The sequence below is a fragment of the Pteropus medius genome, unplaced genomic scaffold (genome assembly GCF_902729225.1).
Source record: "Pteropus medius unplaced genomic scaffold, Ma_sr-lr_union100, whole genome shotgun sequence".
Taxonomy (NCBI): domain Eukaryota; kingdom Metazoa; phylum Chordata; class Mammalia; order Chiroptera; family Pteropodidae; genus Pteropus; species Pteropus medius.
Genome location: NW_024354875.1, coordinates 4,154,466 through 4,179,886, shown reverse-complemented (window position 1 = coordinate 4,179,886; position 25,421 = coordinate 4,154,466). Strand labels below are relative to the sequence as shown.

The following is a 25,421-nucleotide window of genomic DNA, read 5'->3' as shown; positions in this document are numbered from 1 at the left end:
AAATTCGCTCTGTTTTCAGGGCACCCCGGGCCATCCTGGACCTTATGGAATGGCTGGTTTACCAGGATGCAATGGTTCTAAGGTACATACTTCCTACACGGGTGGTGATTACTGAATGCTTTACCGAATGAATCAATCAGGATAAAGTAGCAGTGAGATGGGATAAACTTTCCCTGAAATATTCTTTTAGCCAGAGCCAACAGCTCATATCTTCGGGGCAGAAATGTGACGTTTAATCAGGATCCTTCCTATTTTCTTTCTTCTCATGCCTCGCGTTCTGATCGTCTTTTGAGGAAGTTCTTGCATGTTCTCCCACACAAAGATAACTGGGAGCTCAACCGGGTATTTTCAACTGAGGCTGTGAATGTAGATAAATCTCAGAATGCAAAATGTCTTTGGAAAAGTATGACTGAGCGTTTCGATGCCCGCCGTCTCCTTTGTTCTCCTTTCCCCAGATGGTGGCCTTGAAAGGACTAATTACTAAAGTTTCAAGGAGACAGCAATTAAAAAGTTCTTGGCACAATTAGACTTTTGCCATTAATGCACAATTTGAGAAACAAGATATTCTAATCCTGTTTTCAATTAAGGTAATGGTTTTCTGGCTTTCAGCCTCATGACCCAGTAGCCATAAGAAACTTAAGTTACTTTGTCTAGGTTTACCACGGCAGAGTTGAGAGAGAGAAACGGGGAAATATCTCCACAGGCTGCTTTAGAACAACTAAGAATGACAAGCTTTGTGTGTCTTCCAGGGCGACCGAGGGTTTCCGGGACTTCGTGGGACACCAGGCTACCCAGGGATCCTGGTAGGTTTGCATTTCCGACTCTCCATCAAAAACATAAAGTATAAATATAAGTGATTAATCCAGAATGGGCAAATCCATCACGACTTGGGGACGACCGGGGCAGCTGATAGTAAACATTCAGCTGATAGTTGGAGACTGAATGAGCAAACGCCTGATGAGTTCAGGTTTGCACTTAGACTGTTTTGTTTCGAAGGCATACGGTGGAGCCGAGTCATAGGCAGAGGGGCGGCCGGGGCGGGGCTGACTCAAGGAGCTGAGGGTGCAGAGGAAGGGAGCTGAGAACCGAGACAGAGAGCTGCAGCATGTCACGTCTAGGTCAACGGAAAAGAGCCTGGAGAGGAGGAGAGGCCCTCGTGGTAGAAGGAAGCCAGGAGGGGTCCATTGCCAAGCCTAAGAAAGGTATGATTCGGTAGAGACAAGTGGCAGACAGCTGCCCGATGCTGCTGTGACTCCAGTAAGATGAGAACTGACACTTAGTCATTGATTTTTAGCAATGTCAGAGTCATTGCAGACCTTGGCAAGGGGGACTTCCATGATGGAGAGTGGGACTGAAGAGTGAGTGAGAAGTGACCAGGACAGGAAGTTTGCAGAGGGCATGAAGGAGAGGCAGGGCAGTATTGCAGGGGCAGGGGAGATTAGGGAAGCCTTTGTTTAAATCAGAGATACTTGAGCTTGTTTTAAAGCCAGCAGGAAGTTCACAGACGGGAGAGGAGGCAGAATAGCAGAGAGCAGGACAAAGCAGAGATGTTGTGTATTTGATTTGCCTCCAGTTAACATGTTGCTCCTTTTCCTAGGGTGCTCCTGGCTTGAAAGGAGAAAAGGTAAGTCACATGTGGCGTATTATTATTGCAAACCTCTAACTGCACATATGAAAAGAACTTCTATTAAATAATGAGATATAAGTAATTACAAATCAGATTTCATAACTAAAGAAAAGAGCTGACCTCATGCTTGGGGACCCACATTCTAGATCAGGACTTGCCACGAATTTTGGTATCTTGGAAAATGGTTTATCATCCTTGGGTCTTTCTTCCTTCCACAATAAATTGTTAATTTTATAAAATATGAAAATGCTTTGAATTCTTCAAAACGGAGTAGCAACATAATCCTAAACCATTTCTCTAAGTATGTATCCGGGAGTCAAAGAAAGAATATGCAAACGTATAGAAAAGTTCAATAAGAGTTTATCTGAGCCAAATCGTTGAGTACACACCCGGAAGAATGATCTCAATGGATTGAGAAAATGCTCGGGGAAATGGCGGTTTTGTAGTTCCTTTCATGCATTTAGAATCAAAGGAGGAGACGTAAGAAAGGTACATGAAATCCATTGGTGGCAGATTAAGGAGGTGGGGGAAAGCAACACAGGGAAATCTCTAAGATTGGATAAAAATCAAAATGGAGAAACACTTACTTCTTTTACGCTGGTGGGTACAGGATAGTTCATGTTTACTGTTTACAGCACGTAGTGATGGGACGTGGGCAACAAGATAGAAATGAGGGGCTCTGTGGTCTCGTGCTCTGGTGCCCGCAGTTACGTCTTCAAGGGGTCTAGAAAAGAAAATTACTCTCACATTTCAAAGGTATGTTATCCTAGATGCATAAGAGCACCGGACAAAGCTCATCTACGATAAAGATTGACCTCTGCTGAGGAAATTATAGGCCTGACTGTCCGCCACGGCCTGTCCAGTTAGGAACTTGTGATCGGACCATCCCACCTGGTTACTTTTGGTCCCTGAGCTCGTCAGGTTTATTACGTAGCCCCTTTTTAGTCCACACAAGAAGGTACTTTTATCCTTGAAGCGGCTTGACCTTGGATAAGCATTTAAAGGGGTTTCGAAAATATGACATTAATTATGTTTGATGCACGTGTTCGTTTTCGAGGGTGCTCCTGCTGTAGGAGAAGGTATCGAACTCGATGGAAAAGGGGACCCCGGGTGGCCAGGAACTCCAGGATTCCAGGTACAAGCCCTGGGGAGACGAGGCCCGTGGTTCTCAGTCCCTCCCTTTCCTTTTACTCCTCTGTCTGTCTGTCTGTCTCTCTCTGTGTCCTTCTTTATTTCCATCTTCCTTTTCTCCTCTCCTCTCTCTCTCTCTCTCTCTCTAGCTGTCTCTCTGTCCCTCTCTGTCTTTCTCTCCCTTTCCTTTTCCTTCTCTCTGTCTCTCTGTGCGACTCTTTCTCTCTCTCTTCTCTCTTATTCACTCTCTTTTCTCCTTCCCTCTATATCTTTTTCTCACACCCTTAAGAACATTTTTAATGTACATTCATATTTCTCCTATTTACATACCCACCTCGTTTCATTCTAAAACATTCGCCTGATTCTAAGAAACTGCATGTAGCTGATATAAGATGTTTTTATGCAGATGTCTTTTCAAGTCTTAAGTCGGTGACCCAAGCTTTCTTAAATCTGAGGTAGAATCTTCTAGGAAAAATTGTTGCACTTCCTCTGTATTTGTTAAAATCAAGACTAGATTTGTATCATATATTGAACACATTTAAAACTGTAATATTAGATAACAGCTATATTGCAAAATGTGCATGACTGGCAGGATTTAAATGCATCTTTCTCCTGTCGAATAATTTGCTTTCTGATCTATGTATATGTAGTCTGGGGGGTGAAGGGAGGGGTGAGGTTGAATCCAGAATGGATGCAAAGAAACTTACCTATTTGGGGCATGGGAGCTACATGTGCTTTACCTGGTGATTCAAAAGAACCTTTTGGTGATTCAAAAGATCTGAGTCATTTAAACTTTCAGGTTAATGAACCAGAAATACGTTAACTTAGCGCAGAAGCACATGTGTAAATTCCTGAGTGGAGACTGATATTTGTCTAGATGAGTCAGAGTTTGAGTTAAGCTTGTGGAACTCCTACCCAGCGAGCCACGCCAGCCGACGGTGAGCTGCGTAACTGCAGAAGGAGGCAATTAGAAGCCTTTATAGGCTTTTGGGAAAAGATACAGAATATCGCGCCTCTTGGTTTTTTGGGTAGAAAACATTTTAGGGGGCAGATGCCGAGGGCAGGGGATGCCGTGGGAGGGGACAGTAGCAGTCTGGGCCATGTGTGTCTCTCTTAAATGTGAATTGAGCGTCAGCTCTGTATCACATTGTGCTATTGCCGAAGACAGAGCAGGAAGGACACTCACTTACGCGAGATATATTTATTAATTACGTGCCAATTATGTGCCGGTGGCTGTTCTAGACTCTAGGCTACCGCAGCGTACAGATCACCCAAAATGTAATTTTAAAAAATTTTTTGTCTTCATGGAATTTACATTCTAGTGGATAAAAAGGGAGAAAAAATGTAAATTAGTAAGTGTGTGGAGTGTTTGATAGTAATAAATGCCAAGGGAAAAAATAATACAGGGACAGAGATAGGAAATCTAGGCTAGCTTTAGATTGGACAGGCAGGGAAGGCTTATGGAAAGGATGGCATTCGCATAAAAATAAGGACAGGGAGAGACAGTGAGTTATGTTGACCTCTGGGGAAAGAGGATTCCAGTGGAGGGAAGGCAGGTAGAAGGGCCCAAGGGAGGAACACACTCGACAGGGTCTGAGAGAGAGGTGAAAATTTTTTTTAAATTTTGAAAGCTCTTCTAAAGTAAAGCAACTGCTCTGGTCATTTATCCAGAGTGCAGCCCGTTACACGTGGCAACACTCTTTGGGGCATTTATTATAATTAACTGCCGCCATCAATCGAAGGCATCGCGGCTCCTCAGATTCTATTAAAATATTTTAATGCACTGAACTAATGGACATTGTTCTTAGGCGAGAAGTACAGTTAAACTTACTCTTATTCATCTCTTAATCTATAGGGTTTGCCAGGCCTCCCGGGTTTTCCCGGACCCGTCGGCCCACCTGGCCCTCCAGGATTCTTTGTGAGTACGAAGTCACCATGGCTGGAGACACTATGAATTAATAATAGAATTAGAGCTCATTTTAAAACAGGATTTTCTGACTTGGTGCATTTCCTGCTGTCATTTTAATCTGTGGATTAGTATGTATGTATGTATGTATGTATGTATGTATGTATGTATGTATGTATTTATTTATTTATTTATTTATTTATTTATTTATTTATTTATTTTTAGGGCTTTCCAGGAACCATGGGGCCTCCAGGATTTAAGGTAAATTACAGTTCATACGTCGTCTCAGCCAGAACGCCCTACTCAGTCTGAATGCCTCAGCCTGTCTGATTCCACATGTGGGAACTGCCAGCACCTCCCAGAAGTGCAAAAGGGTGCCCGGCTGGAAAGTGGCATGACTGGAGCCTCTACACCCCTTATCTCTTCTCTCCCTGCCCTTCAGTCACTGAGCCCTGATACAGAGAGTCTCAATTCAGTCCTAAGGGGCTCCTTATCAGAAAAAGGACCAGAATCGTTAGTCCATAAATTTCCCATTTCCGATAATCCTACCGTTCACCCAGCACTTTGTTCTATAGATTTTTATCGTGGGCTGTTTCCAAAAACCAACCTGATCTTACGTTAATTGATAAAAGATGACCACTCATGCACTCATTAGGCAGGATCGTGCATGTTTCTATTTAAAAGACCAATTGTTAGTGTCTGGGAGGAAAAACTTATTCCTCTACTCTCTTAGGTTCAGTGCCCGGGGCCCTGCAAATTAAACCGACAAAAGCCAGCTTAACAGGAGAAAAACGTTTATTTCATATGCGTTTGGTGAGGTGGGGGGCGGGGGGTTGCTCACAGAAATGAAATGAAAATTCCCAAAGCAGCGGTCACATTTCAGAGGCTTGTGTGCCATTCTCACCAAGGGCAGTACATTTGTAGAGAAGCGACAGTACGAAGGAGAAAGGTTTCAGTTTGTGAGAAAGTAAATATATGGGAGAAACTAATGGAAGATAAGGGTTATTTCACTAAGTTCTGTTTATGCAGTTTTAAGTCAGAGCTGCCTCCGGTGGTGTCAGTTGTCCCTTCTTCCTGGCACAGGAGAGGGGAAGCTTGAAACACCCTCACAAAGGGAGATTTATATACCCTGTCTTTAGGCAGATAGGGGGAGGGTGGAGGACATTTTTCTGCATTTGCTGATTTGCTGTTCTTCAACTGCCTTCAGCTCGAAATAATCCTCATGCTAAAGTGGTGTATTTCGGGGCAGTGTGTTCTAATTCCCTTTATTAATTTAAGTAAGAAAATGTTGAGAGAAGCTGAACCCCACCAGAAAATTAGTGCTCAACACAGTATCTCATACTATCAGGTAGCCTTTGTGTGTGGGGTAGTTCCTAGGTGCTTTCACATGTATTATTTTATACACACACACACCCACATACACATACACACACACACACACACACATACACACACAGAGTGAAATGGATAGGTTCGGGTTTACTGAATTGTCAGAGACAGTAAATGGCAGAGCTGATGTTTAAAGTGCTTTGAGTCTTTATCTTGAGCTTTTCTCTATACCTTGTGGGCTAACGGCAGTAAGATCTGCATACTGCAGAACAAAAAAGCAAGAAGACATTGGTTGAAATGATGGTTGGCCATCGTTAGTGAAGACAGACTCTTCACACTGGACTGTCTCATGTCACTAAATAACTAGTGATGTCGGTTAGTTTAATGCTATTCTTAGCTTCTCTATTAAGTTTTCAATTTTAGACTCCTAAAGTTCAGCTACCCATCCCTCTTATTTTTCAGACAAGAAAATTAAGGCATCAGGAAGTTTAGTAACCAACCAGTGGAATCAAAACTAGCTAGCAGATAAGCCAGAAAAATGTCCTCTGAGCTGGGTTCCTTCCCCTACCCCATACTATCTCATGTCATCATTTGCCATATTAAGTAAATTCTTTAAACTTTCTGCACCTCAAGATCTCCACTTTAAAAAAAAACATATTGCCACTCTACTCTAAAAAATAGCTAAAATAACATATAATTCTAACATTAAAATTAAACTATAAAGAACAAAGTTGGAAGTATCATGTTTCCTGCTTTCCAACTATATTACGAAGCTATAATAATCAAAACAACATGGTTCTAGCCAACACAAACAAACGAAAAACAGACTCATTGATCAATGGAACAAAATAGAGAGCGCAGAAGTAAACCTAAGCTGATATGGTTAATTAATCTATGACAAGGGAGGCAAGAAGATATAATGGGGAAATGATAGTCTTTTCAATAAACGGTAATGGGAAAACTGGACTGATACATGCAAAAAAACAAAAAAAACTGGACCACTTTCTTATACTATATACAAAATAAACTCAAAATGGATTAAAGAATTAAATTTAAGACCCGAAATCAAAAAACTCAAAACACAGGCAATGAACTCTTAGATATCCATCTTAGCAATATTTTTTAATATGTCTCCTCAAGCAAGGGCAACAAAATTAAAAATAAACAAATGGGACTACATCAAACAAAAAGGGTTTACACGGTGGAGGAAACCATCAACAAAATGAAAAGACGACCTACCGAATGAGAGAAGATATTTGTAAAATGACATATCTAATAAGGAGTTAATATCCAAAATATATAAATAACTCTTACAACTCAATAGCAAAAAAAGACAAATATGTAATTAAAAAATGGGCAGAGGACTCGAATAGAACTTTCTCCAAAGAAGACATACAGATGGCCAACAGACATATGAAAAGATGCTCGACATCACTAATCACCAGGGAAATGCAAATGAAAACCATAATGAGCTATCACTTCACACCTGTCAGAATGGCTCTTATCAAAAAGTGAACAAATAATGAGTGTTGGCGAGGATGTGGAGAAAAGGGAACTCTCACACAGTTTGTAGGATTGTAAATTGGTGCAGCCACGATGAAAAACAGGATGGAGGGTCCTCAAAAAATTAAAAATCTAATAACGATATGACCTAGCAATTCCACTTCTGGGTGTTTATCCGAAAACAAACAAACAGACAAACAAACAAAAACAAAAAAAACACTAATTTGAAAAGATACACTCCTTTGTTTACGACAACGTTATTTGTAGTAGCCAAGATGGGAATGCAACCTAGGTGTCTATCAATAGATGAATGGATAAAGAAGACATGATATATATACTGGAATATTATTCAGCAATAAAAAAGAATGAAATTTTGCCACTTGCAACAACATGGATGGATCTAGAGGGTATTATGCTAAGTGAAATAAGTAAGACAGAGAAAGACAGATACTGTATGATTTTACTTATATGTAAAATCAAACAAACAAACCAACAAAAAAACAAATGAACAAACAAAGCAAAACAGAAACAGACTCATAGATACAGAGAATAAACTGGGGGTTACCAGAGGGGTGAGGGAGAGGGTAGAAAAGGTGAAGGGATATAAGAGGTACAAACTTCCAGTTATAAAATAAATAAGTTATGGGGACATAGTGTCCAGCACAGGGAATACAGTCAATAATATCGTAAAAACTTTGTACAGTGACAGATGGTTACTAGACTTTTCGTGGCAATCACTTCGTAAGATATATAAATATTAAATCACTATATTGTACACCTGAAACTAATATTATATTGTATATCAACTACACTTTAATTTAGAAAAGAATATATTATTCTAAGAAGAAATAAAATGGAAATTGTGACCCTAGGAGAAAAAAACATTAAAATATGAAGTTTCGGTTACAAATATTGGAACTTTCATGGGTTTAGACTATTTATTCATACTCTTTCTTAAAAAATAATTCAGTTTTGTCCTTTCTTCCAGGGACACATGGGAGATAACATGATCGGACAAAAAGGAGAGCGGGTAATTCCAATAATACGGTTTATTAGTGGTCAAGATATTTTAAGTTCTCAAACTTCCGTTTGCTCTATCTTCTTATGAAAGAACTAAAGGGGAAACGTACATCTCTTTGATAGAGGAGGTGTAGTTTCGTTGTTAACTCTTGAGTGTACTTGTCTTTAGGGTGTGAAAGGACTGGCAGGACCCCCTGGACTACCAGGAACCGTGATCGTGACGCTGACGGGCCCAGATAACAGAACGGTAACTTCGGTTTCATTGTTAGGGTTCTGCTTTCCCAAGTTCTTTCATCTCAGCCCAGCTCAGATGAGCCCTCACAGACTTCCTGAGCCTCTGGGTTTTATTCCTTCTCTATCATTTACTCCTGAACCAGAAAATGTGAAACAGAGAAAGTCTGGGGCATGCAACTTCCAAGACTGTTGAAGGTAGAACCCAGGGTTAAGTTTGCTCACCCTTTACGCCCCTCCCCGCTCTCACTGTCCCTCACGCAGAGTGGGTATTCGGTGAGTATTTCTGAATAAATGAGAACAAAATGTGTGTGCAGCTCTGATCCAATTGGATGGTAATAACCTAAAGATGTGGGTGGGGAGGCATCATAATCGTCCGGGACATTTTCATCCTGCCATTGTAATTCAAGGGCAACTTGGTCCCCATTCCTCTCCAAGGACACTATGACCCTGTTATTTTTACATTAACTTGCTTTTTGCTCTCAGAGCAGAGTTGCTGTTAGGACCAGGGTATGGAACTAGATCCAATGCTCAGAAGTGAATCATAATATAACACATCAATCCCTAAAATGTCTGGAAGGGGGAAATAAGGAGTAGCTAGCGATTTTCTAGTGAATTAACTAAGAAATAAACATAAGCCATCCTTATTGTTTAAACTCATAATCAATTGTTTTTTAAATAATAGCTCGATCGAGATATAATTCACATGCCATAAAATTCACCTCTTAAAGTATACAATTCGTGGGTTTTAGTTATAATGAATTTTTAACAGCTTTATTAGGTATAACTCACAGACCATAAAACTGAGTTATTTAGTGTACAATTAGATGGCTTTTAGTATATTCCTAGTTTTGCAACTATTATCACATTTAATTTTAGAATATTTTCATTGCCCCAGAAAGAAACTCCTTAGCAATCACTCTCCAATATGATTAATTTTTAATTATAGAAATTGTCGAAACAAAACTAACAAGAGTGAAAACAAAACATAGTGAAATTTGATATGACAAAAATATTCACTGACTTTAAAGATTGGAGAAAAATTGACCTGAGGGAAAATAACTAAACTTCTCAGTGGTAATCAACCAAAATGAAATTAATAAAGTCTAAAACTTTACTGACTGAAATTTGATGGAAAAAAATCTTATCTTGACAAAATCTAGATCTGGAAGACATGACCTGGAGAAAATAAGTTTGAAAAAAATGATGCTCTGAAGAGAAGACTCACGCTGGGAAAAACATAATTAATAAAATGTGATAAAGGCAACAACAAATTGATTAATAAATCAAATCCTCATTGTAACATGTACTCCGAAAATAATTGACCACAATGAAAATCATTTCAGTATATTAAAAAGGAAGGTAAAATACATTAGAAATATATTGTGCTTATAGAAAGCTGACTCAGAAATTAAATTAACGTAGTTTGATCCAAAGGAGATTTTTCTTTAAAAAAATAAAAAAAGATTGCATATCGTTTCAGTAGGTTCGTGGGTATAAAATTCAAAATGTGATAAATGATAATGTGTTGTGTTAATAAGAAATAACATGAGCTGTTGGTAAATCCAGTATACCGAACAGATAGAGGACTTTTCCAAGTATAATCAGTAAAATCCTGATTGATCTTTTCGTAATGACCTTGAATTGTTTTCATGGCAGGACCTCAAGGGGGAGAAGGGAGACAAGGGAGCCACGGGCCGATCTGGACCTCCGGGACCCTCAGTAGGTCATTTCGTGTCATGCTGTTCCTTTGAAACATAAAGTAGAAACTTAGTGCATATTTTGATGTATGATCTATGTTTAAATATTAATATTGACTAACGCATGGTACTATTTTACCACAGAGTTCATGAATATACTATTTTATGGCCACTTCTAGCTGAAATCCTTGCGCCGTTTTACAAACACCTAATGTTGCCGTCTTAGAATTTATCTTCAGCATCTGGTTTTTTTTTACCATCTTTTAAATTTAAATTAATATTCATAAGATTTGCCTCTTAGATGACCCATCATCTCAACATTTTTAAATAGAATAATCACAAAGGTAAAGTTAATAAAATTCAATGTAAGTCAAAAACCAATCATTCATAAAACTTGACATAGTTCTCATTAATACAGGGACCACCTGGAGAATCTTATGGATCAGAAAAAGGTGCTCCCGGAGATCCTGGCCCACAGGTAAACTGGGAAATTCAGTGTCATGGGCAGCCTACCTTAATCAGTGTTTAGGTGGCAAGTATAAGATGCCCAACTCAAACTGGATTAGATCTTTTCTAAATTTTAAAGTTTTAGGAAGTGGAATTTATTCCTTTAAGTCCCTGAGTTCAAGGCTAACACAGGCTTCAAGGACTTCGGAGCCTGAAACAACATGGCCAGGATTCTCTCTCCCCATTTCACTTCCGCTTCTCCCCATGTATCAGCCTCACTCTCTCCTTTCACAGATAAGCTTCTTCCATGTAGGTGATGTGGAAAAAAAGAGGGAAGTAGCGACAGACCACTTCAGCTTACTGACATCTGAGGAGAGGGAGCGTCCATATATAAAATCCCTGTGTCCATATATACAGTCCCACCCTGATTGGCCCAGCTTGGGTCTCAAGCTGGAAAAGCGACTATGGCCAGGAGGGAAAGGTATTATTATGATGGGCCAGGGCAGTAGGGCAGCAGGTACTGTGGCTGCCCACCCCATCAGAACCACACAGAGTGAGGGGAGGACAGCTTCCCCAAGGACATGGGGCTCACAGTGATGAAAAGTGGGGTGCTGGGAAGACAGAACGACCTCTCTTCCACCCAGCTCTACTTTGGAAAGATTTAAACACATATGTTGTTTTCAAACTCTAAAAATTATACACTGGGAAAAGTATATATTTTTCTTAAAAAAAAATATTCGACCAGTATGACTTTTAATTTTATCATGGAGAATAAGTACTGTAATAATTAATCTGAAAACTCTGTCTGTTTGGACAATGCCATATACCTTTTACACATATATTTAAACATAGGAACTTCTAAGGTTCAGAGAAGTGCCACTGTTTTAAATAAATAAATTGACTGTAAACACCTCCCTTTCCTTGTTCACTTTTGGGCTCAGCATTCCCTTGATTTTCCTTCCAAACTCGGATGGACAGAATCAACTCTAGTTTAAGCTTAGCTCTTGATTTCTTCACTTTATGTCTTTGATCCTCCCTAATTTCCCAGTCCGGCTGGCTTTTGCCTTTCCTGGCAAGAGAAAGTCATTGTGTGTTCTGTGAATAATAGTTTTCTCTTCTAATAACTGGATAAGGAAATTCGCTCAGACTTTCTTGGCTGAGGTCAAGAGGAAATGACGATATCACTTAAGTTCTCCATGTTTATTAAAGTCATCCACATTTATTAAATTACATGTTTTTGTTTTTGTTTGTTTTAGGGAAAATCTGGAAAAGATGGTGCCCCAGGTTTTCCTGGCACAGAGGTAAAGACATGATTTGCCCAATGACGTGGTGAAAATGTCAGTCCTATTAGATGAAGAAGGATTTCTGAGAGTCACTGAGTACTTATAAAGTAACCAAAAGCACATAGTTTTTTTTAAATCACATTTGAGAATGATAGTTTTTCACTGTGTAGAAAGATTGACTGAGCTTTTTTTTTCTTTTCAAAAAGAGTTCAAACTGTTCTGTTTCCTACAGAAGTTGATTTGTGTGTCTTCTGACCCATTCCCTTTGCTCTATTCCCTAGGGAGCCAAAGGCGACAGGGGCCTCCCTGGGTTAGCTGGCGAGGATGGCATTAAGGTAATCCACTCCCTCATGTCCTGTCTTCCGCCCTTTTTAATTGGTTAGGTCTTGCCCACTCTTTCCCCCCCACACCCTGGGACTGGGTACAAGGAATTACAACCAGAATTCATTAAAATACCTTAGTGTACTTAAGAAGAGAGGAGAGATGTGGCAACTTTACTTAAACACTTGAAGGGCGGTCTTGTGCAACAGATATTAAACCTGTTCTATGGAGCAGAAGCTGGCTGACTTTAGGGCCAGTGAGATTTCAGCTCCCCATGAGGAAGGAGTCGGAAAAGGCTTGCAATTATAGGAAGTTTCTGGTCACTGGAGGTCAAGTGCAGGCTGGGTGGGCCCCATGAGCCTCAAGCTGGGTCTCTATACCCTAAAAGGTCACCGTCAATTAACTGTGATGTGATGTGTATTCCATGTCGCTTCTTCCCGATAACATGTTACAGACATTTCCAAATAATTTTCACATGGAGGTATATGTGCAAATTCAAGATTTATCCTATATAATATTACTTCCAGTAGAATTCTGAAATGCCCTCTGGAGTAGGTAAGAGAGGGGGCTGGTGACATTTGGGTCACTGGGAGCCGCATACAGCACACAGCCGGGTTTTGGGCCTCTACTCTGGGTGAGCGCTTGGGAGTATGCAATGCATGGAGGTGTCCTTTGAAGGCAGTGGTGTGGAGGAAACCTGGAGAACCAGCAGAACAATGACCACTGCTTCAGGGTCTTGTTGAGAGGGTTCTGGACCCTGACACAGCCCTCCCGGAAAATAACCTCAAGTGACGTCCCTCTCCCTTTAACGTGGTTTGTGCGTTACATCAAAATAACACTACCTTTAGCAGTGATTTACTGTTTAACTGCATTTTGCTTTTCAGGTATACGAAATATGTAAATACTTTGGGTCAATGTACTCATACTTTGTAACTGTCTTTCACCATAGGGGTGGAAAGGAGACATTGGCCCTCCAGGATTTCGTGGTCCAGTAAGTGTCATTAAGGACAATATCGATGTCGCGTTTGATCGAGTCCTTCCAAGTATCAGGGAAATTTTGAATCAGTGTCTCTCATTAACTGTTACGACAGAGAGTCTAGTATTTATCTTATTTTTCAAACCAGGGCACAAAAAAATAGCTGTCGGCATTCTTTGTCCATTTGGCAATGGACAAATATTTCTATTTGGTCCTATTTGGTCTCTGGAACGCACGGGTAATGCCCATCCTGGGCTGTGGAGAGAAAGAAAACCTTCGTCTAATCAGACGTGGCCCTGGGTGATCCATGTCCTGAGTGGAGAAGGAGGGCTGCAGTGAGGACAGCGACCACCCAGGGGTGAGGCAGCCAGCCCCACCCCCTCCAGCTGAGCCAGGTTATGACAGCTCCTGCACCTTCAGGAAGCGGAAGCTCCACGACGGGTTAATGCGAGGCCAGCAAGAAAACAGTGACCTCAGCCCAGCCCCCATCAGGGCAGGCAGCCTCTCCTCTCCAGTGGAGACATGGATTTGCTGTCGGCACCAGGGAGCCACATTCTTTATCCTATGAGTCTGTAGCTTAAAGAGAGGAGTAAAGGGGACCCAGACTCTCAAGTTCTGGTAGCTCTCCAACTCTTGTCTCAAAAGACAATAGTTCTCACGTGTGGTGTGCTCAGCAGGGCTGCCATTTTGTATATGCAGAACAGGCCATGTAGAAAGATGAGGAAGGGACTGTCCTGTTACGAATGCAGTTCTCAGACCCCTCAGGCCAAGTGACTTAACTCAGTAACTGGAGGAGGGTCCTGGAAATCTGCATCCTTACATTGCGAGCAAATGATTCAGATTCAAGAAGTCCCAAAATATTTTCTGGAGTTGCCAGGAAGATGAAACGAGCTATTTTGTGAAGGCACTTGTCAGCACTCGGCAGGTGCACACACATCATTACAGGTTTTATGATGGAAATCATTGCGTGATTATTTTTGTTATTATGAATTCTTTTTTTGTGATTTTAGACATATTGCTTAACCATAAAGCTCTTGTTATATCATCTTTAAACGAGGCAACAAAGTAATTGGCCCCACGCAGCATGTGAAAAACAGAACAGGGTTTTTTAAGCTTTTACATTTCCATCTTCTTTCTTTCAAGATAAATGAGCTGAATTCTCACTGATATCTACTTGCCAGATGCATTTAGAGGAATTCTAAGTATTCCTAGCTTCCTGTGTGTTTTCTTTCACTCAATTCTATGTAACTGTGAGACTTCTACTAATTTCAGAGGAAATAGTTCCTAATTGCTTAGGAACTAGATGGTTAAGAAGGCCAGAAGTAGGTCCACTGAGCATGTCAGAAACTCTTCAATTATTGCAGGTCAATAGTGTCCTGAAATCTAAAGAAACAATCGATATAGTCCGATTTGATGTGTAGAGTCCTAATATAATCTGAAATAAATTTAGTCCATCAGGACAAGGATTTTTAAGGAATGAAAAAGAATAGAGTAAAAAATATCAGAGTCGATCTCATGTCATATTGGTAAGTCACTATTTTGTGAAATTTAATTTCTGTAAACATAGTCTCACATACATAGATATGTATGTATGTGTATATGTAAATGTGAGTGTGTGAGCTGAATCACATCATCAAATGTATTTCTAATTGAAAACCTGTGAAATATATGATATCATGATACCAGAAACATCAACTTTTATCCTTAAATTTATCCATCCCTCAAACACTGCTAGTGGAAATGTAAATTGGTACAGCCACTATGGAAAACAGTATGGAGGCTCCTCAAAAAACTAAGAATAGAATTACCATATGACTCAGCAACCCCTCTTCTGGGTATTTACCCAGAAAATTTGAAAACATTTATCCACAAAGATATATGAACCTCGATGTTCATAGTAGCATTATTCATGGTGGCCGAGACATGGAACCAATCAAAGTGTCCTATGATAGATGATTGGGTAAAGTAGATTAGTACATATATATGATAGAATATTACTCTGACATAAGAAATGATGAAATACTGCCATTTGCAACAACATGAATGAATCTTGAGAATATCACACTAAGTGAAAAAATCAGACAGAAAAAGTTGAGAACCATATGATTTCACTCATATGTGGGATATAAAACTGAAAGCAACAAACCAACATGACAAACAGAGACTCATGAACATAGACAGTGGGTTAGTGGTTATCAGAGAGAAGAGGGAAATGGGGGAGGTAGAGGGAAAGGGGGTTAAATACTTGGCGATGGAAGGAAATTTAACTTTGGCTGGTGAATACACAACACAATATACATATGACGTATTATTGAATTGTACGCTTGAAACCTATTTGATTTTTATTAACCAATGTCACTGTAACAAGTTTAATAAAAAATAATAAAATCATAGATAGATAAATAAATAAATAACTAAATTTAGCTATTCCATATAGATGACTACTATATTTCTGCTAACACACAAATTTACGAATTGAAGAAAAGGAAAATATGGTTTTAGCCAAAAAGAAGAAGAAATTAAAGTAATTGTATCCGTGAGCTGTCCATAAATAGTTGTCCTTTCTCTTTCATTTCTTTTCCTTTAAGACAGAATATTATGACGCATTCCAGGAAAAGGGACACGAGGGAATCCCAGGTCCACCAGGACCCAAAGGACCTCGTGGCCCACAGGGTGAGAATAAATTTCTTCCTAAAGAATTTGCTGATCATTTCCCTGTCTTTCTTTGAAGGTAGTGTGGACATGTGCTCATAGACCTAAAATTTGCAGGGGCGAGAAGAGAGGTCTCCTAATTTTCATGGTCGGTGGTATTTTTTGGTGTCTCCTAATTTTCCTATTTTCATAAATTTTCAAATTTCATATGATAACTTCAAAATTGTCAAAGTTCATGTGAAATTTTCTTATGAAAATACCACAGAAGGTAATTAAATGATTTTTATATAGGCGATCATAGAGTTCGAGTCTGGCAAAGCAGACACGAGCATGGTCAGAGGGCGAGATGGGAGAATGTGAGAAATCTCTAATTCAGTGGCATTCCAAAAGCGAAAAGCTAGAATTTGAGCAAATTCACACAAATAGTGACAAGCGGGGACTGAAGCCCTGGTTTCTGGACTCCTGACACCACGAATTAAAGACACACTTATATTCTATCCCTTTTGAAAGATCAGAAAGGTCTAGGCCAATAGCTCTCATCTCTGCTACACACTAGAACCCCAGGAACCTCTAATGATCATGTCAGGGTCCATCCCTGTGATTCCGATTTAATTGTTTGGAGGAGGGCCCTGGACACCAGCAGGTCATAAAAGCAACTCGGATGATTCTAACATGCAGCAGGATCGAGAACCACCGATCTAGGCAAATTATTGCTATAAACAGGATTGATTGCAAAGGAGAATTTTACTTAGAGTAAAATGTCCCAGTGTATTTAAATAAATGGACAGAGAAGTATAGACATAGATATAGATTTTTTTTTTCAATGCAATGTTAAAGCTAGAAGCGGTCTGAGATGGAACACCAGAACGAACTACAAATTCTTAATTTCATCAGATTGATTTTCCTGCATCTGATTCATCCCAGCAAAATGTCAAACTCAGAGGAGGCTCTTAGCGAATCCCTCTGAATTACTTGAAAATGGTCGAGTAGCGTGATTCATTTTTGAGTGTTAGACATCTTAAGATTGGTTTCTTCTCTGCCATTTGCCTGAGTAAAGTTTTCTAATACTCATCTAAGTGAGAGTGGAGAAAAAGCATGAAAATATTTATATTAATTATTATCACACTGTCACCGAAGATTTCAAAAATGGGGAGAGGAGTATTTACATCTTCATAAGCAGTTAATTACTATTACGTATCCATAGGTCCCACCGGCCCTCCTGGAGTTCCTGGAAAACCCGGTATGTACATGTTTCTTGGGGTATCGGTAGAAATACTATGAAAGAGGAAAATGCACTGCTCTCTAGTAAGTTTGCATTCTTTACATAAGACGGATCTTTCATTAATTGATATAAAAGTGCTTGCAAATTCTTCCTTGTTACCTTTGTGACTTGCAGTGGAAGGGAGAGTAGAAGTTGACATGAAGTGTTACAGCAGAGTTCTCTGTTACTCCTCAGTGGCTTTGACCAAGTATAAGACAGAAACTTTGGTGTTTAAGCCGAAGCCTTGAAACTCAAAGGAGGCACAGACATAGAAAGCAATAGTTTTATGGTAATTAGTTTGGGTAAAAGTGATAGTTATCATAATGCAGCACAAGTTGCATAAGAATTCATAGATTATACTTTTTATGTACAATTTAAAAATTTACAATATATTGCTTATGAATACGTAGCCAATTCCCTAAAAGTGTAAAAACGTCCATGAGTCCTTAGAATGGTCACCTCTCAAGAGAGGCAGAAGAGGATTAAGGATGCTTCCACAGTGGCCTCAGTTATAACTGTAATGCTATACTGTGTCATTTTGTAAGGGAAAGGAAACTAAGAAAAAAATAGTAAAGATTTGATAAGCCTTACCATTGATTATATTTTTCTCTAGACCGTGTATATTTAAACTATTTTATAATTTTTAAAATGAATTATAATTAAGTGGATTGTAGAATGATACGTACGTTATAATCCCATTGTAAAAAATTGATGAATGGATAAATATCATGTGTACTTGCATATACGCGGAGAAATGTACCTCAAACTGATGACGGTGGGTATCTCTTGAAGTTGCACTGGGGTAAAGGGAATTTTAGAAGTCTGGACAAAGATTACAGACTTTCTCCTCCCTGCCAGGCCCCCCCAGTAATGAATAGGCTCCTTTAGCAAGCCAGTGAGTGGAAATTACAAAGCTCTAAAACAGTGTCAGTTAGAGGCATTTACCTTTATGCTAAAATCTTTATGCTTAATAGCCAGAAATATGCAGACATTACCCCTGCTGTGTTCTCAACCATTTGATGGTAAGGTCTCTCTTTTTATCAGTTAAACTATTTTTTGAGGCAGAGATGCAAGACTGTCCCCGTCCTCACATCCTTGTCATCTTAGGCAGGACAGATGTACCACCTGACACGGCTTCTCTCCCAGGAGATGCCTCCTCCCCTTCAATGCCCTTTGATATCTAAGACAATTGTCAGGAATTAAGTCCACTTACAACTTTCTCTCTCTCTTATTTGGGACACTGCAAGGTAGGCATCTTCTAGTCTCTAATTAAAAAAAAAAAATCTACGAAATAGCATATGTTGTAGAATTTCTCGTGGAGTGCTTTTAAATAAAAAGATACAGTGCATCCCAAACTCTGTTTCAGTCTTTTGTAATGGCATAAATTACCTTGTGGGAATGGAGTGTTCTGTGGCAATTTAACAAGATCAGAGGTGAAGGAAGGAAGAAATTTACTTTTTATTTTATATGCTTTATATATCTCTCAATTGTGCAGTTTTTATAAGTCAGAATATATCACATTTTGCAATTGAAAAATAAACATATATTAGTCGGAAAAAATTTAAATACAATAAAATGATTATTTTCTCCAAGGTTTATCAAGGCCTGGCCTCAGAGGAGCCCCCGGACCACCAGGCATAAAAGGCAATAAAGGGGAGCGAGGACCCCCAGGAGAGAATACAGTGGGGTCTCCCGGGTCCTCAGGTTGTCCTGGTTCACCAGGCACCCCAGGGCCACCGGGACCTCCAGGACCACCAGGTAAAGAAGCCTAAAGGGCCCTTTTGTGTACATTGTCCAATGACAGATGTGTGCAAATCAGAGGCAGTGGACCCTGCTTTGAGCTTGGCCACCAGCCTGTGTGGCCTTTATGAGTTACCTTTTCTTTGGTGTTTCATTTTTATTAGCTATCTGTGAAAGCAACTCTGGAAGAATGACAACTTTGCAATGCAGCAAAGCTTTTAGCCTGAGTTCCCACAGCTGGCAGAGTGGGAGGCAGGGACCAGAGAAGGATCATGAAGCAGAGTAGGATGGACGGTTATCGAGTTGGCCTAAGCTAAGGGCAACTCCTTGTTTAGTCCTTGGAGAATGTCTTCCAAGAAGCTGTGAAACTTTGTCTCAAGATAATCTGTCCCAGGGGACAAAGAGGCAAGAATTTATCCATGAGCTCCTATTTCTCAGGGATCAAAGATGTGCTCAGACAAGACTAAACTAACCACCTCCCACACACTTCCAGGATGTGTTCACCTAGCTTTCAGGGCATTCCATGCCTTGACATCAGGGGAGCCCCAGGACAAGAGGCTAGAGGTGTACAGTATGGGTATGAGGCAAGATGCTGCCAAGTGAAGTGGGTCGGAGACCACATAGCTGCAGCCCAGAGGATTCGAAGTGGTACCCGGAGGTTCTGATGAAGATGTCCTTTCTTCTCCATCTCCCTAAAGAGCTAGTCAGCATTCTATGTTAGCTGATACATCAATAGAACCTATGAAAATATAGGTCACTTTTTAAAATACCTTTTCTGGTAGGTACCTGGGAAGTCTTGTGTTTTATACTCAGCCCTCCTAATAGCCTTATGAATCTTCTACGTGTCAGGAATTTGTTGTTGTTTTTTTTTTAAGAGACATTTATAGTCAATAAGATTATAAACCTAGAAAACTCAAAAGAATAATCTGGAAAACTCTTAGTATTACTAAGATAATTCAGATAAGTGTCTGGTTATATGAGCAACATTTTTAAAAGATAAAAGTGTTTCTTCAGGCCAATAACAATTTAAGAAATTATCCCATTAATAAAAAGATATAATATCTAATAACAAGACTATAAAATTCAACCCAGGTGGAAAACAGAGCAAAACAAAACTGAACTAGAACTCTACTATGTGTCAGCGATTTTAATGATTTCTGGTCCTCCACATCTTTCTCAAGATGTAAGTTGTGTCCTCATTTTATCGATGGCAAGTCTGACGTGCATAGGTCTTGTACCCGATGAATGTCTGGGCTGGACCTGGGATGCCTGCAATGGAACACCTCCCTCCCCACTCCAAGACTTTCTTGGTTTGCTATCTTCTCTTGTCTAAGCAACACCTGTCTGTCTGTCCAGTTGTTTCTTCAAGTTTAAGCCCCGCAGAAAGTTTTCACTGAGCCCCCATCCTGTAACACTCATGCTTATCCTGATTGTAGAATTTTTCGCGTTGCTTTGTCTTTGTCAGTTTCCCTTACAAGACTCAAAGCTCCTTGAGGTCAGGGGCTATGTCTTGTTTGCTGTTTAAGCCCCAGCTGTGACATACGGGGCTAGAATACTGTAGGTGCTCAAAGATTAGTTGAATTAAGTATGAAATGAGTATGCGAATGTATCAGATACATACAAATGTATAAATGTGCAAGTATATTGATAAGCCTGCATTAAGTGTAAAACTGCCATCAGATTTTACCATTTATGGGTAAGTATTTAGTCATCTTAAAGATGCGGAAAACTGGATCACAAAATGGACGTTCCTTTCGTAGTCAAGCAGACATAGTATAACATACACCACTTCCACCTAAATTGAATGTTTCCACCGTTACCTTATTGCTCTGAAACTTGAGGCAACTATAGGTACTGTTTTTAAATATTTAGTTTCATCAGCATTGTTTTCAACCTATGGGCCCAAGACCAAAAATTTGGCCATAGAACACAACAGTTTAGAAGAGTTACCTATTCATTGTAACGTTATAGTAGCAGATATACGTGGAAGACTGGGAAGAGCTTTCTTGGGGAGCTGCTTTAAGAATGACAAACTCAATTGATGTGAACAAACAATGAGGAGAAAACAGGTGATACTCTGAGTCGGAATTTTTTCACTCAATATGTATTAACTATCTACAATAATCAGGGAAGTACAATGTATCTGATACACACAGAAGGAGATTTGACCCTTTGCCTGAAAATGCTAAAGACACAGTCTTGAAGTAATTGAAAATAATAGAATAAGGTAACATGAGTTGATGATGTGACATAATCAATAAGGTAACATGAGTTGATTATGTGACATATAAAGAATTCTCAAAGAACCACCACATCAGTTTCAAAGAAGTATCACGTGTGTCATGCGGAAGGACAAGCTGGTCCACGTCATTCATTCGGTCTTTTCAGTGGCAGATATCCTTCGAAAGGCTCAGCTCCCAACACAAATATAGGGGGGAAATCCATATTGATAAAACCCTTGCTAATTGAAAAAGAAAACACTTAAATTTTTTAAACCTAGCTTTGGCGATGTCTTTTTTGCAGGTGACATCGTTTTTCGCAAGGGCCCACCTGGAGGTGGTGGATTTCCAGGCCAGGTGGGGCCTCCGGGGATCCCAGGAGTGGAAGGGCCCAAAGGTCAGTTCAATCGATGGCATCTGTTCTGTTAGATCAGGTCGTTCTCATCACCATTATTATCACTGATTTTGTCCCGCTGAGACGATGATCCCAAATAGCAGATGCTCGGGGATGGCTTCTTTCCCAAAAGAATTAGTTAAAAGTATTCATTTATCTGTAAATCAGTTATCTATTTAGCACTCGTGCAATAAATCGTAGGATAGTCCTAGCATGGGAGTTTTATCCTGCACTTAAGGAGAGAAACACTGAAATAATAGATGATTTATATTAGACTTAGGACTTCCTCTCTAAGAACACAAAGAAGCTCAGTTAGATAAAACTGATATAATAGAGGAATGATTTTTTATTAATATGTAAAATGTCCTAGATGTTTTTCACTACATGAAAAAAAATTTAATGTAAGAAATCGATTGTGCATCTGTCTTTTCTGCAGACTTGCTGTGAGTTTATGGGCAATAAACGTGTGCTGTCTTTATAGGGGAGCCAGGTGACGTGTGCACAGAGTGTCCTTGTGTTCCAGGGCCTCCGGGCCTCCCAGGATTGCCAGGGTTAGATGGCGTAAAAGGAACCCCAGGTACACACAATCTTCACACGAGTGTTTTCGCAAGTACAAAAAGGTCAAGCCACCAGGCTGCTGGATGTCATGATGCGGCTTACGTGAGCTCAGAGGGAGATGTTCAAAAATATACCCTGTTAATATACAGTAAGCCAAAATCGTGGAAAAGCTGGCATTTCCTCCCGTTCTATTCTGGTTGCCGAACTCTAGCAAACTGTTGTGTCAGCCAGGAATTGTCAGCTCAGAATCCGATAGGGGACTGACAGGTAACTTGGAGGAGAGAAGCGGTGACACTAAACACAGAGCATTTTGTTCTTCCATAAAGAAATATGCTCTCTCCTGTTTTTTGATTGAAAGAGACCACCCTTCTCAGCCCATTTTTTCATGTCCCCACTTTGGATAGAGTCAAGGGCGTATGCAGTATCTAACGTTCTTCTTAAGTATACAAATGCAATAAAAAGGTACAGCGATGGGCTAAGCTCTGGGAACGGTAGAGCGTGGTGATGGTGGCGGTAAACTGGGGGCACATTATAAAGGGCCATGAGGGACCCCACTCCAGCTTATTGTTACTTTGCAACATTTTAGGCCTTGTATTAATCTTCAGGCTGTGGACAAAATCTCGAAGTAGAGAAAGTCGCTATTTATTAGGTGGGTTCCTCTGCCCCTTGTGTCACTCCCCTGGCTACCCAGGGCCCCTCACGTGGCACCACACACAGTCTCGGTTCTGCCATCAGCACCTCGGTCTTTAAACGCCATCATCAAATTATCATTAACCAATAAGAGCCTAAGTTACAAAGCCCTTGGTCAGTGTGCTGGGCACTGTTCTGCCTGTCTTCTGGACCTCCATACCTGTTGCTCACATCAGCCCTACAGGTACCTGCTACCAAACCCCATTTGACAGGTGAGGAAGCTGAGGCATAAGGTGACATAGCTAATAAGTGGTCGTGCCTGGACGCAAATCCAGACACTCTCCTCCACAGGTAGCTCTTCAATTGCTGTACCCGCGACGGCCCTTTGAGGCAGTTAATCCAAAGGTCGACCTGGTGACATAGACAAGGGAACGTTTGTATATGACCACTGTCCACAGACATTTGCTTTGGCACAGGGTCTGTGGGAGGCTGGTGCTCAGCTCAAACGACAGAGGCTAATGGTGGCAGCTGCAGGCAGCATGGACAGCCAACAGAGGGCGTGCTTTTAGGCAGGGATCCTTTGTCACTCTCAGATCCTACCCACTTTTTTATTAACGCCTTATTACTTTGCAATCGCTCCCCTCTGATTCTCTGAGACAAGCCTGAGAAGGAAAAAGAGGCAAAGGTCGGGGAGGGAGGACTCTTCCTCAAGCAGCTCCTATTCAGTGCCCACATCTCTGGGGGAAATGTTCTATTGAAAACAAAAACTAAATAACTGTGTATAGTGCCAGGTGGGTACTAGACTAATCAGAGGGATCACTTCGTAAATTTTATAAATGTCTAACCACTATTCTGTACATCGGAAGCTAATATAAAATAATATGGAATGTCAATTCTAATCGAAAAGTGAAAAATTTTAAAATAGCGATCATAATAAATGTAAAACATAAATAATAAAATTTTATGTTTCTTAAAAAACAAAACTAAACTAAACTAAACGAAAAGGTAGGGAAAGAATGAAGGGAAAGCGATCATTATTTTCCTGCCTTCGCCTTGAGTGACCGCTGGCCCAAGCCCGGAATGCATGTGAGCGGCTCACTGCTGCTGACCAACTAGCTGTACTGTTGTATTTTCTTTGGTTTTTCTACACTTGACATATGACAGGTATAGCTCAAAGATGATAAAACTGTCCGAATATATATCCTGGCTCAAATCTTGCAAAAAATAAAATCTGAATAGGCACGTGTTAATACACTGACTTGAGATCCATACAGAAAATCCCGTAAAGAGATCTTTACAGAGATACTTAAATACCTATAAGAATGATAAAATTGTACAGCAAAATGCAATTTGGCAACAGATATCCAAAGCCTCAGAAAAGTTTGTGCCTGTTCTGTCCTGCAATGACACTTTTAGGAATTTATTGCAAAAAAAAAAACAGTTGGATAAATTTAGAAAACTAAATATCCAGGGATATTTATCATAGCATAGTTTATAACTGTTAAAGTTGAAAAAACAAAAAACAAAAACAAAAACCCCAATCTAAATATCTGAAAACAGAACAACAGTTAGCTCAGCGATCCCCAACTTTTGTGGCACCAGGGACCGGTGCTCCTATGAGAATCTAATGCCTGATGATTCGAGGTGGAGCTGGGGTGGGGATGCTAGGCTGGGGAGCAGCTGTAAATACAGTTGAAGTTTCACTCACTGGGCTGCTACTCACCTCCTGCAGTGCAGCCCAGTTCCTAACAGGCCACGGACGAGCCCGGTCTGCGGCCCGGGAACCCTTGAGTTAGCTGAATAAATGATGGTTCACAGGTGTGCAATAGGCTACTATACACCCATTTAAAGTAAAGCTATAAATCTATATTTATTGACATATATACAGTATGATTACGAAATGTGTATACATCCTATGCATTTATGGATATAAGTTTTATGAGTAATATACATGAAAATGTTAGCAAATATCACCTTCTAGGGGTAGATTTTATTGGTGACTTTCATTCTTTTTTCTGTATAATTTTTTTACCATGAGAATATGTTACTTTTATCATCAGAAAAAAATTAAAGTATCTCCTTAAAATTACAAAGACAAGAATTTTAGGAAGCTAAAAATCTGTAAGAGTTCTTGTTTTTTTACATTGTCTCTTGTTCCGGTTATTAAGTCTCATTCTCTTCTTGCGCTGCATGTTTTAAGATAGAAATTGTCTTTCTTTCCTCAGAAGAAAACGCCCTTTTTCCTCCATATACCGCATTGCCCTGGCTGCTCAGAGCTGGCGTTCAATGAATATTTAATAATTCACTGCTTTGCAGGCGGACGAGGGGAAGCTGGCACTAAAGGAAACCCAGGGTCCCCAGGAAGCGCGGGTCTCCCAGGATGTCCAGTAAGAGTTCATGGTTTTGAAGCTTGAGTTGCAATCTGGAAAACGGAGCACTGGAAATAATACAGTTGCATCGCATATAGGTTATCGGTTTGGTGTCTGGCAAAGA

At 40.1% G+C, this 25,421-nt stretch overlaps 1 protein-coding gene across 3 annotated transcripts in view; it reads left to right on the top strand.

The window, feature by feature from the left end:
- COL4A3 (collagen type IV alpha 3 chain) overlaps positions 1-25,421 on the top strand; it is a 131,735-nt gene that overhangs the window by 66,960 nt on the left and 39,354 nt on the right. For all 3 annotated transcript variants that reach the window (XM_039855784.1, XM_039855785.1, XM_039855786.1), the window contains 19 exons: positions 20-82; positions 750-803; positions 1,598-1,624; positions 2,685-2,762; positions 4,614-4,676; positions 4,890-4,925; positions 8,485-8,526; positions 8,686-8,763; positions 10,407-10,469; positions 10,866-10,925; positions 12,151-12,195; positions 12,459-12,512; positions 13,448-13,489; positions 16,063-16,147; positions 17,331-17,366; positions 18,981-19,145; positions 21,651-21,743; positions 22,222-22,317; positions 25,245-25,315. In XM_039855784.1, the coding sequence (XP_039711718.1) occupies positions 20-82; positions 750-803; positions 1,598-1,624; positions 2,685-2,762; positions 4,614-4,676; positions 4,890-4,925; positions 8,485-8,526; positions 8,686-8,763; positions 10,407-10,469; positions 10,866-10,925; positions 12,151-12,195; positions 12,459-12,512; positions 13,448-13,489; positions 16,063-16,147; positions 17,331-17,366; positions 18,981-19,145; positions 21,651-21,743; positions 22,222-22,317; positions 25,245-25,315 (1,251 nt within the window). The remainder of the gene's footprint in view (positions 1-19; positions 83-749; positions 804-1,597; positions 1,625-2,684; positions 2,763-4,613; positions 4,677-4,889; positions 4,926-8,484; positions 8,527-8,685; positions 8,764-10,406; positions 10,470-10,865; positions 10,926-12,150; positions 12,196-12,458; positions 12,513-13,447; positions 13,490-16,062; positions 16,148-17,330; positions 17,367-18,980; positions 19,146-21,650; positions 21,744-22,221; positions 22,318-25,244; positions 25,316-25,421) is intronic.